Consider the following 21,130-nt stretch of genomic DNA (forward strand, 5'->3'; position numbering starts at 1 on the left):
ATTATGCTGTTGCTTCTAGATAAATAGCATTAACACAATTTCCTCTTGAGTTTCAAGGAAAAGGACCTTAGTAGGAGCCACAAGAAGGCGAGTTGATCAGCGATTGCTTTATTTCCTGTCTTCGGGTAATTGGCGAGTCCACCAGGTCACAAGGACGCTGAAGAGATGCGTTCAGGATGTAGTGGTACACGTATTGCCGGAAAGGAGTCATGTACGAAGCCAGGTAGTTTTCAGGAACGTCATATTATGCTGTTGCTTCTAGATAAATAGCATTAATGCAATTTCCCCTTGAGTTTCAAGGAAAAGGACCGTAGTAGGAGCCACGAGAAGGCGAGTTGATCAGCGATTGCTTTATTTCCTGTCTTCGGGTAATTGGCGAGTCCACCAGGTCATACGGACGCTGAAGAAATGGATTCAGGATGTAGTGGTTCGCCTAATACCGGAAAGGAGTCATGTACGAAGCCAGGTAGTTTTCAGGAACGTCATATTATGCTGTTGCTTCTAGATAAATAGCATTAACGCAATTTCCCCCTTGAGTTTCAAGGAAAAGGACCGTAGTAGGAGCCACGAGAAGGCGAGTTGATCAGCGATTGCTTTATTTCCTGTCTTCGGGTAATTGGCGAGTCCACCAGGTCATACGGACGCTGAAGAAATGCGTTCAGGATGTAGTGGTACACGTAATGCCGGAAAGGAGTCATGTACGAAACCAGGTAGTTTTCAGGAACGTCATATTATGCTGTTGCTTCTAGATAAATAGCATTAACGCAATTTCCCCCTTGAGTTTCAAGGAAAAGGACCGTAGTAGGAGCCACGAGAAGGCGAGTTGATCAGCGATTGCTTTATTTCCTGTCTTCGGGTAATTGGCGAGTCCACCAGGTCATACGGACGCTGAAGAAATGCGTTCAGGATGTAGTGGTACACCTAATGTCGTAGAGTAGACATGTAAGAAGGCCAGGTAGTTTTTGGGAACGTTGCTTCTAGATAAATAGCGTTAACGCAATTTTTTTGAGGTTTGAGGTAGTATGACGGATAGAGATGAGATGAGATTATTATCTGCTTTGATAGCAGGATTGCCAGTAGCCATGAGCTATTCTTATAGTATCTCGAAATAACTGAACTCTTCGGTGTTTGTAGAAAATAATACTTTGGTTAAGAAAATGGTAATAAATCTAAAGGACTAACATCCAAATGGTCTTTTTAATGCTTTTACAGTTAGAATTCGGTTTTAAATTTATGGTAGTATATAGAAATAATGCTACTCATATATGAGGCATTAATTTAATTATTAATATAAATTTTTTATTTCTCCTATTGCTACTTCCCGTACATGTAAGTGCGTTGTACCACGTTGAAATCATTCCTTCTCTGAACTTCGTATAAATCAGTTACGTTTCTCAACTTAGCCTTCTATTGGGAATCATTAAAATTGGAATCACGTGGTCAAAGACATCACACGATTGTTTTTTGACAATTAAAATACGAAAAGAATAGGAATGCGTGAATTGGAATCGATTTTTGAATCGAAAAATCTCCAGTTCAACAGACGTTATGCTGGAATGTCTTTGTAATTCAGATAGACATCGAACCGGGTAATCGCGTGAAGCAAATATTCTTTTTTTAAAACCAAAAATCGTTGAATTCCTTTATATTGTAACAGTCTCACGTTCTAGAAAGAATTGTAAACTAATCTAATAGATTAACATACAGTTTAACATTATAATGATTGTCAGGTTTCCTTCTTTCACCAATTATTTTATTAGTACAAGCTATTGAAATGATTATAAATAAATTGCAAGTCACTTGAAGCTGAAAATTTAATTATTCATTGAAAAAATCACAATACAAATATTAATATGAGTTGCAGACTACTGTAAACATATTTTCTATTCTGTATATATATATACTTAATCAACATCCAAATTTAGGCACTTGGCTAACTCGTTAGAATACTCACAGCCGTCATTAATTTCTACAAGACAAATATTAATGTTTTAATATAAATATTTGCTTCAAATTGTGAGAGAAAATATAAAATTTAGTCACTTTAAATACAAATTGATTAATAGAATCTCAAATTCTCAACAAAATTACCAACAAGAAACGATGTGTGGGCATAATTGCAGCAACACTCATTGAATTTTATCAGAAATTATAACCTTTTACCATCAACGTCATTCAATAGCTCATCAGTGAAGTTGCGACACTATTCCAAAGTAATTGCATGTTATATCGTAAATGATTTGACGATATAAATCCATATTTCAACTTTTTTATCTAAAGTTAGTTTGAAATTCAATGTTTGTGGGAAATTCTATTTTTGATACAAAACGAGAATCAGTCAAAAATAGTAACTTAAGAACGGGAAAAGACATCACAGTTTTTTTCAAAACTATCTTTACAAGAGCAGCCAGATCGGATTCGTAGTTTTGTTATATGATTCTTGTTTTTGGAAGGAAAAGACATCACTCTGGATAACAAGCGCAACGTTAAAACACTCTCAGAGTAATGTCTAACACTGTTTAAGCTCAACTCGAGGGAGTTTCTGCATCATTCCGTGACGGTCAACTAAATATGGTACTTGAAAGAAACAGAGAACGTGCTCCAAAGAGAGCGAAAACTGTCCTATCGGTCTGAAAGATGATAGTTATTATATGCTGGGCTTAAAAAGTGTGATCAACATCGAGTACCTATTCGATCGCAGGGCCTAACTACTCGTACGCCCAATTATTGGGGTCAATTCGAGGCTGCCACATTTAGCGAAGGAAAATATGATAGCACAACGTCTTTGCTAAAGCCAAATTTGTATACGAGCTATTGTCCCATCTACCATATCCACCATATTTAGCCACGTGCGATTTCTTTTTGGTTTTAGACTTTCAGTTATTTTTAATTCAATTGAATTCTGATTTTTTTAAAAATAACCTACCACTTGTGGATAATCTGTTGAAACATTTCCTAATTTCTCTTAAATATTTAATTCTTTTCATATCGTCATCGGTTACATGTTCTTGGATCCATTTAATCATCAATGTTTCCGATGGTAATTCATCATCATCTAGCTAGAATCAAAATACCACATTTCGGAACGAGTAAATCAATAGTGTAAGTAAATGAAAGTTTAAATTTGAAATAGCATCAACGAAGTGATAACATTTAATGAAAACAATGAAATAATCTTTATCTACAAGCTTATTGAATATCATTTTATGAGGATTGTCTGAAAATTTAGCGACCTCAACCAGATTTGAGGCATTCTTACTAAAATTTTAATCATTTTGGACGCTTATTTCCTGATAAACAATGGTATAAGTGAGTTGTCATTTTGCTAAAAACGGATAAAGTAGAGTATCGAACTGTCATTACATATTTGTTTCTTCAAGGCAAAACGCCTACGCAAAGTTAAGAATTAAATGGAGACTCTGCACCATCATTTACGACCCTAAAATTTTAGCTAGCTAAAATCAAACGTCACCATATAAGCTATTTACGTGTTGGGTTCCGCGTTTGCTCAACTGGAACGTTTCTCAGGCCTTATAGACGCTATTTAAGCAAAATTGTATCGTTTCATAACTGTAGATGAAACCTGGATCCACCATTACACTCTTAAAACGAAAAACTAGTCAAGACAGTGGATTACAAATGGCGAACCTGCGCCTAAAAATGCAAAGATGTTGCATCGGGCGGTAAAGTGATAGCAACTTAAAAAGGAGACTTTGCTGAAAAATAAAAATAGTTAGGAAAAAAATATCTTGTTTCTTTTTTAGGTCGAGAATGTTTTCAACAACCTTACGAGAGTTATTGAAGTTGAAGTTGGTAGAACTAGTAAACATTCGATGTCACTAAAACGTTCAAGCTAAACGTTTATAACTCTCTAACAATTTTGCTGAAACTTTAAATAATTATTCCTTGTTGAATACGGGTAAACCTAAATATTTAACGATAATGAAATAAAAAAGGAGCAACTATATTTTTGTCGTTTTATTATTGTGGTTTCAGTCAGTTAATACTCATTAATTAAGAATTGATATCAATCAGTTCCAGCCACTGCTTTTTAATAATTCAAATTAACCATGTAAGTTTCTCTAAAATCGATTCATTTGCTATCGAAACTGATGATTTTATATTGTCTGTTGTCGCTTTACGTTTTACAAATTTGACGCTATAACTATTTCAAATTGCGCTCTAGTCTAATTCGTACGACATGACCGCATTTGACGCTATAATTCATCGCCAAGCATCAGCATGAAATTGCAGAATACACCGTTGGATATATAATGATTTGTTGATTCTTAATATTTTGAAAATGCTGTCTGGTACTAAATTGAAGTCTTTAAATTGCCACTTTTCTAGAACAATCATTAGAGATTCTCTGAGGCTCCTGGTTGAAAAGCTAAACCAATTCTGAGACAAACTGACACTGGCATTCACTTAAACACTCATTATCATTAATATGACACAATTAGTAGAAAGTGAAAAAGCAAAATATGACAATAATTGTCATCTGGAATCTCCATATTATCAGAATAGAGTAAAGGAAATATAGTTTGGTCTTTATCAAAAGATGTTATGACATTGACAACTTATATACATAATTATATTAATCTATAGATCACCTACAACATCAACTTTCCCAACAACTATACAATTATTTCAATAAATATGATACTAATGTAAATCATACAAGACATTTCACTAAATTAAAATCAAAAACTCCCAAAAGCAAGTACATTGTAATGATTGTGTAGTTGTTTATATAGGACAGACATCTCAGAATTTAGAAAATAGATTAAACGGGCATCAATACGATAAAAACTGCATTATAAAAATTTAAAAATTCTTGGTACGGAATTAAGTACAAAAGAAGAGAATTTTTAAAAATGATAGTAGTTATAGGTGAAAATGTCGATTTTTTACCAAAATTACCAACCTATTATGAATTTGTACTCACCAATTCCATGTTGTTAAATATACATTGACTCACGCACTGAAAAATAAAAAATTATTGACTCAATGACTTTGGTTAGGTTAAATTAATTAGTGACACTCATCTCCCAAATACATGTATGTATACGAAGGTGGTTTGACATAAAAGGTTGACAATACTCATATTACGATAAATATATTATAAATTTCAACTGTGTTTCTGATCTTATATTTTAAAATGTTTCACAAATCTGACTGAAAGATTTGTTTTAACACACATATAAAGAAAAGTGTTTTCTTTAATAATTAAACACTATATTTAACGTGGAAAACAATTAAAGAAACCGAGGAGAAACTACGTGCATCCCTGCATCTCTGCTTTTAAAAATGTTCATAAGCTGTCTAGTTAGGTTTCATGATTGCTTAATATCGATTAAAAGCTCCTTCGTGCTTTATAGAAAACAGAAACCGTTTTTTCGGTGTATAAGATCATGGTAACAGTGTTTCATGATTTTTGAGGAGTAATCTTTATTGATTAGTTAGAGAAAAGGAAAGAAACATCAATTTGACTCGTTTTGATAACGAAAACACAACCATCTTTATCGAAAGAAAGTGTTTTGAATTATTACAACAACGCGACAGCCCATTTTCTGCTAATTTAGAGAAAAATTAGCCGTACTGGGTCCCACAATTTTCATCTAATATGCTTCCTTCCAATTATCTTCTGTTACCATTAAATGATCTAATGAGAAATGATTACAGACGAATAAAGATGTAATGGCAAAGACATCGCATATTTGTCAGAATGGTTATATTTTAATACTTTGAAAAATTTGAAACTCGCTGAAATTAGTGTATAGAGATTATGCTGTCTCTACAAATACTTTATCAATCTCCATCAAAAAACGTTTTACGAGCTTAGACCAACAAAAATATTCATAATCATGTGTTCAAAAAGTCTGAGGAGCTTCTATGGATTTCCAAAAAACGACATACACTGATGGTCTGTTTTCAGAGAGGTCACTGCCCCGTGAAGACAATAGGCATGGGAATGGATAACAACTGGAAATTTTACAAGCAGTCTATAGAGACACCAGAGCATCTGTTTTGAGAACGTCCTGTCCATTCCATCAAAAGACTCGAAGGAATAGTGAAAACACGTGGAAGTGGGATATAAATACCCCAAAAAAACCTCCTTTGGTAGGAGTCTACGTAGGGGAAAGCAGAATAATGAGTCTTGTACAAAATATCTTCCAGGTATAGTTGTAGAGTGGCTGAAATGCCAAAGCAAATGCACAAACAATCTACAATCTACAATAATTTATAAATAATAATTGTTTACTTGGTTATCATTATTATTGCTATCGCTGTTAGTTTTGCTATTATTGTTACTTCGTTTTCTTCGTCCGTAACTGTAGAAGTCTTCTGAAACAATCAAAAGAACCAATATCTTAACAAAAATTGATACCGATGATGTTTCCTGTTGGATTTTGTGATTCTTTTCTATTACTAAAATACTAAATTATATCGATATACGTTAAATAGAGATGCTAGGTCGATATTCGTCTGAATTCCATATTCCCAAAAGAAGTTTTACCACAGGGCTTCAAATAAAAACCCCCACTCATCCGTATTGAAGTAAACATGAACAGTAGACCTTGGAAGCAATTGCAGAGCGTGTTGGACGGAAATCAACCCTAATGGTGGGTCCACATGAGACAGACTTCCATAAAATTCTAGAGAATTTTGTCTGTGCATACTAGACAGTACAGACAAATATCGGTGCGATCCGAAAGTCGGAGTATGCGTGTAAGTCTGCGTATTTATCGTAGCTAAGAAATTTAAATTGTATTTTCGAACGGAAAATAATGAAAATTCTGTACAGACATTCTATCCAAATGTTTGGGTAATTTTTTTTACTTCATAGTCATAGTTTGGACCCACCATAAGATCGAGCTCGAAGCATATCTGGGACAACCCATAAACGAAAATTATATTTTACAATGTTTTTGAAACAATGAAAAGTAACATTTTGATTTGGAATCCCGACTACTTAAATTTTGCCCCGATATTTTGAATCTTGCAACTGATAAACCTACAATCCATTTTGGAATCCCACTGCCACTACGGAATATTTTACAGCTTTACAACACTTATTGTGTAATACAAGTTGCTGACAATGGCGACGATTTGAACATTTAGATCCTCTTCCATGCTCTCTTTTATAGCGACTACATTTGCTTCAAAGCATTGACTTTATCAGTAAGAGAAAACGAAGTCCCAAAACGATGTATTGCTTATAGAATCTGCCGCTTTAGAGGACCTTTATGATAAAACATTTCAACAAGTTCCAAGCGTTACTTCAGTGTATGTGGATGCACAATGAAATATCAAACCAAAGTAAACAAAAAGTAACTATCAGCTGTTGAATGGCTTCTCGAGTAAACCGGTGATGCCAATTGGGAACTTCTGAATAAAGCACTAGTTACTATTTTCAATAGCATATACAAATATACAATTAGGAACGACAATCAATTGCCCGCCATCATGCGCAAGTTCATTCCAATCCTTGTTATCAATCCAACTCATTTAAATAGTTCTAGCTCAAGATGTATACGATTTGAACCCTGTATGAAGGAAGTTTCAAATGCAAATATAGAAAACCGAACACAAATACAGACGTTAATTTCGTGCTTATAAATGAAAAGATGAGAATCGATCAGGCGGATATTTTTTGATGTCTTGGTGCAGCTTGCAATAAATGGTTTAGGGATTGAGAATACAAAACCAAATTAAATTAGACATTAAATGAGACAATAAGTAACGAAATGGCTGCGGATAATACTCAAGAGAGAGAGGATTATGAGACAAACGATATGGAGAGAACAATAAGCTATTCTTTTGATAATTACATAAACGTAGCTTCAGATATTAGTACATAGAAATCACGAAAACTGAAATCACATCTTATTAGTACGTTTTTCCATTCCATTGCTGCCATTCCAACAAATTCTTAGAAGAACATCCTTATACCCATGGCACCCATCTTTCTAATCCCTCATTCAATAATCTTCCATCTCTTTTTTTACTAGATTTCAAATTTTTTTGTGTTTTATACACTGTACTCTCCAATTAATGGACAAAGCTTACTCAATACTCACCATTGCGATCACGTATATTTTGATGGGCGTACTGTCTATTATATCCATAGATCCCTTCATCTTGAGCGGATCTCATATTACTGCCAGCCGTATTATCACGTCCGTTACTGTTATAGTTATAACTATAACCTTGATTTTCGTTACCATAATCTAATTCATGACCATTATTACCACTGTCAGTATTGTATTGGTTATTGAATGTACTGCATCCGTACTCATTGCAGTTACAGTTTTTATTATTGTTGTTATACCCGTATCGATCATTATTATTACTGCCACTGTAACAAAAGATAATTCATTGGGACATAAATTTATTTGAGATTAATCTTAAGGACCCGCGCTGCTCCACAGAAATGACTATGGCTTTATATACTGAGTGTTCTTAGACCAGCTTAAAATAATCAAAACTCGAGATATGAAAGAAGAAACCTATAAAAACGGAAATTAACGAGAAAAGGTCATGTTTGATTGTAACTTAAAGAGGGCATAAGTTGAGTTACCTCTGAGTGTTCTTAGACCAACTTAAAATAATCAAAACGAATTACATCGAATGATTGATGACAAATCTAGACATAAATAGAGCCAAAAAAGGTCGGTCCACAATATTATAGCTCCAAAAAATATTTTAGACAATTATACTTACCTAGAATAAGGATTATCGTTATAGTAATCACCATGATTACTATTTGAATCAGTACCACTATCACGGCTATTATGATCATTTCTTGTATAAGGATTATTATCATTATCATTATAATCATCGCCATTATTTCTCTTATCAAAGTTGCTATTCGCATTTGAGTTATTTCTTGAGTTCCTATATCTATCATTATTATTATCGTTGTTGTTATATCCAACGTATTTGTAATAATTTCCGTTGTTAGCTATTCTTCTGTATGTATCAGAAGACTGTCCATTTGTTGTATACCTTGAAAAAATAGATATATTTCATACGAACAGATTGGGTGAGGTATCAAGTTTCTCTCAAGTGAAATTTTAAGGTTTGGAAACAGGAAATAGTCGCTCAACGTGCTTTATCCTGATGAAGAAGCTTTGTTTTTCTTCAAATACGGTCACTTCTTTACAATTTTATCCTTTATCTTATTGAAACAATACTTTAATATTTTGGTTTTTTCCTAGTCGTAAACAACAGAGAATATTATTTAGAAAATACCAAACTGATTTGAACGCTGTTTCCTTAACTCACAGAACTCGGTGGAAACGCTCTGTTTGTAATACATTCTAACCGAAATGTGTACATTCGATTCTCAATAATTAACACTGTATAATTTATCAAAAATTTCGTTTTTTAAACTAATAATACGACGCTAATTTGTAATCAATATTCTAATTAAATAGATATTGTTGATTTAATCAAATTACTACCTCAGTATTCCACAACAGAAACTTCAGACCAACAGTTGCCATTTAAATCGAAAAAAAAGTATAAAAATGATAATTATATAATTCAAATAATAATAATAATAATAATCAAAACAAAATATACAACATTTTCTCTAATTATACTACATAAAAGAATTTTTTCGGCGTTTCGCAACCGATAACGACTTGAAAACATATGCAGTTCCCGAATAACCCCCGTACTACGAATGTATAAGCTTTTCATCCACTAATTCTATGAAATACTGACCTGTTATTATTATTTTTGTTATTGTTTGAGCTACACTCATCTAATACTTTTGAAATTTCTGTGTGTAAGATATCGTCGTCCTTATTAGAATCCTGATTGTTATCTCCGTCATTAGATTTCTTATTTCTAGAATACCTGACAAAGTCTTTCAGTTTAGTGTTATCTCCTAAAGAATCACTAATTGCTATTAAAGATACAATTAAATAGATGAAAACGGATCGGGTCTTCATTTTTTCTATTCTGTATTTAAACAACAATATGATGAATTAAGAGGAGTTTTTATATTAATACTCAATACTAATTAATCTGTCTAGAATTGATAAGAGAGGTCACTTAGAAAGGATGTTCGATATTAGTAATTATTATGTATATCCGTTTTAACTGTGGCTTGACAAAATAATGGAGAATCAAATTTTTTAATGATATTAATAGTGCCTATTAAGATTTAATTATTAGGGAAAAAAGGAACCCGGCGAGGCAGAGAGGATTTTTGATTTAAATTATACCAAACATTAGAAAAACTAATTTTGTGATTGAAGTATATCACATAAGATAGTTTCTTTAATTTCTGATTTCTTAGACCTTTGGATATATTAATGCATTTAAATGTTCTTTATTTTAGGTCTCTTCTGTTTTAAAATTAGTTTTTTTTAATAATTTTTGACGTTTCGACTTTTCTTTAAGTCTTTATCAAAATATGATATTGACACTGGCAATTTGCGTATTTATATTAATCAATAGATCACCTACATCATGAATATCACAATAAGAATAAAATCAAAATAGAAAATAAGACAAATTAATTTTTCCTTAGTCTTTACATCACAAATATGTAGCAGTCTTAATCAATCAAATTATTTGTAGTTTTATTAGAATTTACAAAATAGAGCTATAAATTTTAATCAAATTATTTAGGTCTTTTCTATCATTCATAGCTTTTTCGTTTTTATGAATGTGAACCATTTCTAAAAATTCTCTTTTTCATGTATTAGATTTCGTTCTAAGAATATTTGAATTTATGTTTTTTTAATATTTCATGGTGATTAGTTTTATTTTTTTCGTATTGATGCCTTTTTAGTCTATTTTCTAAATATTGTGATGTCTGCCCTATGTAGGCAGCGTCATAATTAGAACAAAGCAGTTGATATATAATATTACTTCTTTTATTTTTTGGTGTTTTAGATTTCAATTTTGTGAAATATTTGGGTAAACTATTATGTCCTTTATGACTTATCCTAATATCTTATTTATTAAAATAATTTTATAGTTGTTGGGAAAGTCCTTCTACATTTAGATGTATTAATAAGATATTTTATCATAAACTAGTCACGTGTTTTTTTCCGTAACTACAGTCTTTGAGGCACAAAGTATTGGTAGAATCGGGGACACATAGGACAGAGGTTTTGGTTAATTTGTTATTTTTTGTATTTGTAAAATCTTATTTATTGATTTAGTGTCCCGGATTTCCGTGGCGACCCAGGATATGACTTGAGCCCGTGTACAAAATTCATTGTATCTGACGTATTTCGTTAACTGGTAGAAAATAAAATTAAACAGAAATATTATCTCTCTGATAAAATGAGCACTTGTCAGTTTTATCTTATCCTCTAATAAAGGAATTGACTACTTACTTAAAATCTCTCACATAGTTTTCAGTGCTAAATTCATCCAAATAATATGAAAATCTTTTGAGAATATAACGCAAACGAGGAAAATGGATGATGATCGAACATTTATTCAAGTACAAAACGAAGTACGTCGCGACTTTAGAAACGAAAATGTTTATAGTAAGAAAAGAGTGACGGTACGGTCCATATTGTGCCAAGTAAACGTATTAGGATGGTTGTTAATATGTGTATTTACAATAACAATACCTTTTTTAACATATTACTTGGTAATAGATCTAGGAACATACAAGCAAGTAGAGACTTACACGTGTTTTGTTAACAGTAAATTTAGAGTGCCTTGTGGAAAAGTGAATATCAGTGAATCCCAGTGCGTAAATTTAGGCTGTTGCCACGATAAACCTACTCAACAATGTTACCATTATTTGCCTTCGAAATACTCCTATGATTTAAAAGGATCAGCATATGTCGCGTCCCGTTCTTTTTCCCCTTTTAATACCAAAACCGTACCAAAAATGGCAATCACCATATATGAAAACACTACAGATCGAATTAACATTATTCTTCACCAAGAAAACAACAAAATGGAGGAAAACATATTGCATGAGAAAAATTATATCGTGAAAACGACTAAAGAGAAGCTAATGGTGGAAATTTTTAGACCGAACGGAGATCTTTTATTATCTACAGCAAAAGGTCCGATTATAGCTTCAGAAAATTATTGGGAATGGAACGTTTATCTTACAAATGATCATTTATTCGGTATTGATCGAACTTTGATTAAAGTAAAGGATAATTCTACATATACTAAAATCTTTTATAAAAATCAAAATGATCATACCTCGACGCCTATTCTTTGGGCTTATAATAAAGGTAAATTTCATGGTTTGACTGTATATCACGATGGTCCCCTAGAATTAACGATTCTTCCATCTCATCTAATATTGTTAAAAAGCTTAACCGGCGGCTCAATAGAATTAGAACTAACAGTCGGTCCAACACCCAAGGATTTATACAATCAACAAACACAGAACAGGATCACAGACAATCAAAGTTTGCCTTATTGGGCTTTGCAAACATATATGTGTAGGTAAGAATTCAGAGTTTTATATTTTGGAAACTATTCGTTATGTACCAGAAGCCCATGGAAAATATTTCCAGATTTGCAAAATCGTCGTCAAAAGGTGTAAATGTTTGATATATCTATTGAAATGGCGGTAGGGGTTAATTGAATATTTTTTTCTAAATAAACCTAACTTTAAATTGACACTCAACTGCTCCACAGAAATCAAAGAAGTTTTCGAAATTTTTTGAAGCTGGCTATTTAATTTTTTCTGGGATTAGGTTTTATTGATTTATTCTTTGAGAGTAATTTGATTTTTGGCTCCTTGGAAAGGCGTTGAAGTCGGAGGCAGTACTTTTCTACCAGTTTCTATTCATATTCAGAAGGATGTAAACATTTTAAATGGTCTTTCAAAGATGTAGTCGTGTCTCTATTTGGTGAATATATATATTATTACAAACTACCAAATAACGATTCTCCTATTCCAACATTCGATCTAAAAGTATCTGAACCAAAGTCGATATCGGAGTTTTAATATCAATAAGAAGTTCCGAGTTTTCGGAATCGGAGTCGAATCTCCGTAAAATCCCTAGTTTCGAAGGTTTGCCACTCATACCACTTCTTTCTATTATTTTTCTCTATGCAAATTGTAAAAAATCTCATTTATTCCAATTCTCATTCACAGAAACCAAGGTACTTATTGGAATGTATCTGATCTAGTGGATAAATCTAGTATAGAGGATATCGCCGATATGTTTTGTGTAGATGAAAATCTATTCATGGCAATGGTACTACAAGTGAAGCATGAAAATTATTCCGGCGACGCATTGAGTGAATTATTAGATAAATATTCGGATAAAAAATTTCTTCTATCTGTACCTTCTCAGGTAAGTATAATAATCTCTTAATAGGAAATAAATTGGATTTTGCTGGACCAGACAGAAAGATTTTCGTCTCCTAACATTTTTTTCTATTAAAATCTTAATAAATAAATTACATCCAAGTCGTTTTCTGCTCAAATCATAGACAAACAGCAAAATTATTATTTGCAAATTGTCTTATTTTAATTTAATCATTTAATATTTATCATCATCATTTATTCTATAAACAAGTTGACACATCATTTTAGTACTGATTTCAGATAGAAATACACACTTTAGATACTGTATTTGATAAGATAAATATATAAATGATTTCTTAATAAATTGCACATAGTGAAACCAGGAATAACTACTAGGTATTACTTGGAACATCAATCCTCATCTTTGTGTTTTGTAAATAACAAATTTTTGTGGATATTTGATTCACACAGACCAAATAAATCGATTTTTTTATCTATATGTTGTTCTGAATCGATTTAGTGGACCTTGAAAATCAACATTTTTTTTGTTTTGATAAAAAAATGAGGATTATTTATCACAGACAGTTATGCACCTAAAATATGATCCTATACTTTACTGTTAGAACAAAAAAGCTCTATTCATCGCCATGTTAATTGAATAGCCGTAATGAATCATCTATTCCTTGTAAGGCTGCCTTTTAATTGCTGGCAACATCGCAAGTGTTGAAGGGAACCGCTTGGATCCCAGTAGACTTCACAGACTATTGTCTATTAGATATTGAGCATTGGGAACTATAAGTTATATTATCTATTTTCTTAAAATTTTTGTGTAACAAATACCTTTAGAAAATGAATGTTTTTTATACCTGATCTGATACTTTGATATGGTAATAAAAATAATTGTTATTATCGAATTCCCTGCACAAAAAATCCCTGATTTTACTGATAAGAGATCCCAGAGATTGTTTATTATGGTATCTTTTATGTTTATCATAAAATGGATTTATATTTACATTGTAAATACAAACTTGAAAGATAATCGATTTTTCAGAAATGAATCTTTTCGACCTCGTTTTTTTATGAAATCGATTCGAGTCGACTCAAAAATCGATCTTTTTGAGTCGGTTTGATGTTTGATGGCACTTAGATTTGGATGCGCAGTATCAAAAGGCACATTTTAGGACTCAGTACCGGCTGGGCAACTAGAATGACCGTGATTCATATCTCAGGAACGGATTATATAACAGCTTCAGGAGAAACAATAAAAATAGTTATCCCCAGAAACATGTGGAAATTATTTTCAGAATTATAGGTTCACCACTAGATATACGTAACTTTGAACTTGTTCTAAGATCATAATTTTTCTTAATTATGTTGAATTTAAAAACCTACTCATTGCTATTTTCTTTTGTGGTGTTGTCATTATTATGAATTTCGTTTTATCTCCGTTGACTCGTAGATTCACTGTCCCTGCCGTTTCTATGGAGCTTTTACAAATTTCCTTAAGTTAAGTTAAGTTAAGTTAAGTTAAGTGTATGTTTGAGTGACATTTTGATAAGACTTTTAACTTTTTTGGAATATTTTCTATTTGCGGTATCGTAAGCTTTGAATCTATGAACAGTTTATATAATAACAATTTATAATTATTTTGTCAGAGTAACCTTCTGTATGAAATAAAATGTAACATCTACGTTCTAGATTCTGGAAAACTCAACTCTTTATTATAAAGCTAAAGATCTTGGTATTTTATATAATTATAACGAAACTACGTATAAAGGAAAATATTTAAGACAGAACGTTTCTTTTCCGGATTATAGTCATGAAAATATTTCACAGTTTATTGAATATTTTGATCAGTTTATCGAGGAACATGTAAATGGTAGCGTCGATGGTTTTATATTGAGCGAAAATTGGCCAAAGGACGAAGGATTTCACATGGATAATGAAAGTTTACCTTATATTACAAAGGTAATAATAATATTCAAAATAACATATGAATTTCTAAAATTTATTTTTATGGATTCTTCTCGTATTCAACATTAACTTATAAAACAATGATTCATTCTGTTCTTTTCTTACTAATGTAATAGCATCTAGGAAAAGTATGTTAATTGAGTAAAAGTAAAGGCCGGGACACACCTATCATGTATCCTTCCGATCCTACAGTAGGATGGGTGGCTGAGAGGAAAATGATACTAGAGATTGATCACAACTTTCCAACACTCTTCAAAATATAATGTACTGTTCCATTTTTTTGTTTTCCTTTTTTTCTAGTATACTCCAAATTTCTGGGATTGTAAAAAAAATGAAAATGAGAAAAGTAAAACTAATAAACGGTGTCTATAAGTGATAACTTGTCTAAAATATGTGTGTTACTCAAACAAAGTTTAAGTGCCAACAGATTAAACGCCGCCAACATTCTAAAATAATTTTGTCTCGTTAATGAACAGATGAGGTGGAAATTTAGAATATTCTCCTTCTACGGATCTTTTCCAAACAGAATGTACTCAAAATTTGCGTTCACCTCTGTTTTCCATGGAATCTCTTCAGTTTTCTTCATCTTTCATTTTCAAACAAAGTGCCAGCATACCTAAAATTTTTGAACATTTGGGCAGAGAACCTTTCGCGATTTTAATTGAATGGAGACTGGCGAGAGTAGCTAATTTATCTATCCGAAGCTGAATTTGGAGTAAAATCGCACCGGAATCGGATGACAAGTGTGTCCTGGCCTTAGTTTGGCATAAAATATTCAAGCACTGTAAAACCGGAAGAAATCATTCATTCTGTAGATCTTGATTTATCCAAAACCTGCGTTTTCGGCCACTAGAGTTCTGCGATTTTATTCATTTTCTTATTCCAAACACAAAGCAATCATGGACCGTTCGCGATATTGATTGAATCAAGGTTATGAGTATGATAATACTCAATCATACCAATCCCGTACTGATCCACTTTTGAACAGAACGCGACGACGAGTGTTGTGGAATTAGTGTCTGTCATGGTTGTAGTCGGTATAGTGAAGTAAGTGGTTGTAGTTGTTGTCGCTTTAATCACGTCGTAGTAACCTCATGTCTTGTCAAAATTTGATATATATAAAATTATTTAGTTAAAAAGTCAGTAAGTGTAATCTTCAAATAGTTGCGATTAAATAGTTTCCGTTTCTTCTGTTAAGTTCGTATGTTTGCTTGTGGCTGAACCCGATTCCCCAAACAACGAGAAACCCTATTCGCCGGATCTATCACCATGTGATTTCTTTCCATTTAACCATGTTGTTATCGAGCAATTTTATAAATAACAATTTTTATAGCATCATTTTCATTTTACTAATGGTGAATATCTTTTAGAAGTTCCAAGATGCCATGTCTTACACATTACAATGGAATGCAACTACAAATAATACCCTCCATATTAAAAAACACAATAATTACGGTGCCTCTCAATATGAAGCTTTTAAATCCTATTACGAATCTAAAGACCCTGAAAAAATTATCATATCAGCCACAAAGTCAATGGATCAATATGAAACAACAATAATACAAAATGTAGAAATATCTTGGACTAATTTAAGAAAATATTTGTTGAATTTAATGTTCGCTAGCATAACGGGCAACCAATTAATAAGTCTTCCAGTATGTGGTGATACGGCGAGTTTTGATCAAATTCTTCAAGAAAAACTTTGTTTACGTTGGTATTTAGTAGCTGTAACCATGCCCTTGTTCAGGATATCGTCTCCATTTCCATATAGAGGTCCAGCTGATCTCGCTACAATGTATGCTCAACAAAGTGCTGCAGGTAAGAAAAAATAGTGGCTAATACCTTGGAGGTAGTTGGAATTTCGTTATAAACCCTATAATTAACTTTCTTATCTATTAAAAAGCTTCCTTTAAACTGCTACGATAAATAATATAGAAATCAATAGTTTTTGATACATACACGTTCATGATTTTTCACGAACGATGACAATTATAAGCAATATCTACATTTACAAATAGTTAATACAAAATTTTGATGCATAATCACATCTTTAGCTAAGGAAATCAAAAACAGGATGTAAACTACTGATGGTATCCTGTCGAATCTAGTTCTGTATCTAATACAACATTTTCCACTCCCTCGTGCACGAAAATAGGTCAAATCATTTTCAGGACTTAAAGGCTAGTAAAAAATTCGTACCAGATGCTACAACGTGGCCTTAAGACTGTGCAGTGTTTTCATGCAATCATTATAGGTGGTCAATAGCCTTTTAAATAGTTTAAAATATTTTCTGTCTCAAATTCCGCCATATTTTCCATGTTATCTGTTAAAAACAGTGAAATTAAAATGAACGTATATTTATAAATAAAAAATTAACAAGTAAAATTGCTTTTCGAAGTAATCATAAATTCCCAAATACTCGGGCGTTGGTTGGCCCCATGTAACATTTGCAACTCGCGTGCAAAGTATAATGTTTTTTGTTTTTCCTGTTCTACATTTCGTGTGTCATCAATATTATTTTCCTTGGAGTTATTTATATCGATATTATTATCATCGTTGACTTGATTATATTGATGGTCAGCTTTATGGGCCTCTTTTTTCTTGGATCCTTGATTCCAAATACAAAGTTTACTTGTACATGGTACATTTTGTTCAGCAGGTTCTTTACATTGCAGCAACATATGCACAACGTTCTAAACTTGATTCTTTACATTCTCAAGTCCCACGTAAAATTTTACCACTTTCAGAATTTATCATAACTGTCAACATATAGCTTCCCTCTTTTTATTGGTTTTGCTGTACTGTAATCTAAAATGTTTGACTCATTTTCTTCATCGTCATCACAAGAATTATAATTTTTTTTCTCTACTATGCAAGATGAAATCAGATAGTCATAGATAGAAGCTTCATCAAATAATTTTGGCAAACTTGTTGATGGAAATTTTTGCCATACAATAGGGAAACTCAACCAAGGACTATTATTTACTGCTTGACCATTTCGTTGCTTGTCTCGTTCTAGCTTCAACTACTTTCCTTTGTCTAGACTTGGATCTACTGGGACAAAGAAAAATGCAGTTTTACTTGTCATTAAAGTTGTGATTCTAACCCCTCAACTAATTCTGCCTTATTTCCACCTTGAGAACGTCCATGACATTATAACCATCGTCTTAATTGAATACAATTATGAGCTTCTACCGTTGGATGCACTAATGATGCAACTTCAATTAATTTTTCATTTAATTTTATTGGTGACAAAGGTAATACAACTTGTTGCCCGGCCATATTCAGAAAAAGTTCCCGAACTTTCATATTGCAATCGCGTTAAGCTCCCGAACATATAATGTAGTTTCCTGAAATTCCCATCTAAAGTTTTTGAAGGATGTTGGGTCATACAAAAGTATCTTATTTTATATCCTTACTTCACAGTGTATTAATTATCTTTACGATAAATCATAGATTCATCCCTAAACAATACGTTTTTTGAAATATTTTCTATCATAACCTCACAAAATTACATCTGTTTGATATTGTTTGTACTGCAAAGCAACGCGACACAAAAACATTTGAAGCAGCTCTCGACATACACTTTCCCACCCTTATTTTTAAACTGATAGATTAAGATTCTAATAAAACAAAAACTTAGAGAGATACATTAAAAGTTAGTCAAAATGTACATCGAAATTTATACGTAGAATATTGTCTTGGTATCCATAATACTTTTATGAGGGTTGTAATCACTAGTTTTTCGAATATTTTGGTAGTTAGTCCTTAAAGTTAGTCCTGCTTAAATTTTTCTGACCTACTTGTAGAGTAGAGGTGAAGATACTGAACCGAGAAAATTTTATAATAGTCATTTACCTGCTGAATTTTCGCATGAATTTAGGAGCACCCTGTATACAGATATTTTTTGTATTCTAGACGCTGTAAAATTGCGAAACATGCTGCTCCCATACTTTTTCTCTATTATAAAGAAAAATGAACCATTAATACGACCAATGTTCTACGAGTTCCATGAAAACAATGACACATTCTTCATGGAAGAACAATATATGGTTGGAGATAAGATTCTTGTTGCACATCCACTAACAGCTGATAAAACTAAGCTTAGTACATTTCTTCCTCCAAAAATTGGTGTGTGGTATGAATATTGGGGAGGGAGTGTATTCGAAACCAATTATACAAATTCATATGTTAGCCTCACTGTTAGAGAAACGGACTTTCTGGTTTTCATTGCCCAAGGAACAATTATACCTTTGAAGGTAAGTAATCCACTATAAAAATACTGCATAATTCAAGAAAACTTGATCTTTTAATAAATATTCCGGCTCCGTAGTTTATTTATACACTTGTGTACGATGAGATGTCGAAACAATTCAAGATAGTACCTTGAACAGCAAATCTCAAGCTTACTGTAATTTGGAAAGCTAAAAGTTTAATTTCAGTAGATTACCTTTGAAAGGGAACTAGAATTACACTTACTTATTATGCTAATTCTGAAGACGTTGAGCAAAAGTGTTCTCTTTGATAGCACACCCACACATACAGGCACCTAGTCCAAACCCAACCCTCTCTAAGAGTTCCATCCACTCCCCTCATTTTATCCGATGAGGTCATCAGTCTTCTCGACTGCTCACTCTCATTCCTAATTCCATGAGCTTAGTGGAAGAATTGCGAGGTCAACGGTAACTCAAATGGAGAAAACGCTTCGACAATTGGTTCAAACGCAAGCTTATGAATATTCGTTTCTATTTGTAAATTTAAGAACTTGAGTAGCAACATTCGTATCCGCAGATAGATTTCGATAAATAGGTGAATGAAATATTATTTTCATTGCAGGTGGACAATATTGTAGATTTAATAATTGCCATGGACGGAAAACCATTAGCAGAGGGAGCAATGCAGCTAGACGATATCTCAATAACTTTCAAAGCTAATGCTACAGGTGTCGAAATAAATATCATTTCACAGGAAGCTTGGAATATTACTTTGGGATATATCAAAGTATACCATTATTTAAACGATACAAATTCTTTACCATCTAGGAAAGATATAAACACAGCGATCGAAGAAGAGTATACCTTCACTCCTTTTATAGATCCTCCTACCACGGAAGCAACTACAACAGAAGAATCTGAAACTAGTCCTGAAAATTGAAACTAATGCTGTAGATATAGACAAACTCGTTTTTGGATCATTCTAGTCAAAATATTTTATTCTGTCAATTCAACAATTTTAAGTGAATAAATTTTATGTTATTTGATTAATATTTTTTTAATCTAGTAAACATTATTCCTAACCCATATTCCATTGAACTCATCTTCAACTACAACATTTCGTCATTTGTGCGCGACTAGTACGAAAGCAGGAATTAATAACAAGAGAAAAAGAAGTAGACCAAGAAGAAAATATGTAAATTAAATAAACGAAATAGAAGATAAGAAAGGAGCAACATTAACTGAAATAAAAAATAAGCAGAAGATAGAAAAAGTATCTAAATGCCTGTAAGAGACTTGATTATTCGCTCTAAATCAAGCTGATAATTGTTTTTAGAGGAGCTATGAAAGCGCCAGCTAGGGCAAATCTCTTCATTTAGTGATACACAGATTACCTCTAAAGGCTATATCCAAATTATCTAAGAAGGTACAGATATTTCAACTGAGAAGACTCAATCAGTGTGTCATAGCGAAAGACCCGATCAGATATAAATTAACTGTAGACAACAACACGACAAAGAAATGAAATTCAATCCCCTCGGAGCACCGATATCAAGTGAGAGGAAATGACATGGAAAAACAAAGCGAAGAGAGAATCTATAAAATATGCGTAAGACCTATCCTAAAATAAAACAAGACACGAATTATCAATAACAAAAGGAATAATAAAGATGTTTGA

The 21,130-nt window shown here is 32.4% G+C and overlaps 2 protein-coding genes across 2 annotated transcripts; one reads left to right on the forward strand and one right to left on the reverse strand.

The window, feature by feature from the left end:
- Positions 1–1,799: 1,799 nt before the first annotated feature.
- LOC130893508 (probable serine/threonine-protein kinase clkA) lies at positions 1,800–9,980 on the reverse strand. The gene is made up of 7 exons (XM_057799709.1): positions 9,736–9,980; positions 8,728–9,012; positions 8,085–8,362; positions 6,266–6,348; positions 4,949–4,984; positions 2,927–3,059; positions 1,800–1,969 (listed from the first exon to the last, which is right to left on the reverse strand). The coding sequence occupies exons 1-7, from the start codon at positions 9,963–9,965 to the stop codon at positions 1,905–1,907; spliced, it is 1,110 nt and encodes a 369-aa protein (XP_057655692.1). The 5' UTR covers positions 9,966–9,980; the 3' UTR covers positions 1,800–1,904.
- Positions 9,981–11,319: 1,339 nt separating this feature from the next.
- Positions 11,320–20,502, forward strand: LOC130893509 (neutral alpha-glucosidase C-like). The gene is made up of 6 exons (XM_057799710.1): positions 11,320–12,450; positions 13,109–13,310; positions 14,963–15,232; positions 16,609–17,056; positions 19,157–19,497; positions 20,075–20,502. The coding sequence occupies exons 1-6, from the start codon at positions 11,450–11,452 to the stop codon at positions 20,390–20,392; spliced, it is 2,580 nt and encodes an 859-aa protein (XP_057655693.1). The 5' UTR covers positions 11,320–11,449; the 3' UTR covers positions 20,393–20,502.
- The last annotated feature ends 628 nt before the right edge of the window (positions 20,503–21,130 follow it).

This window comes from Diorhabda carinulata, chromosome 4, assembly GCF_026250575.1.
Source record: "Diorhabda carinulata isolate Delta chromosome 4, icDioCari1.1, whole genome shotgun sequence".
Lineage (NCBI taxonomy): Eukaryota > Metazoa > Arthropoda > Insecta > Coleoptera > Chrysomelidae > Diorhabda > Diorhabda carinulata.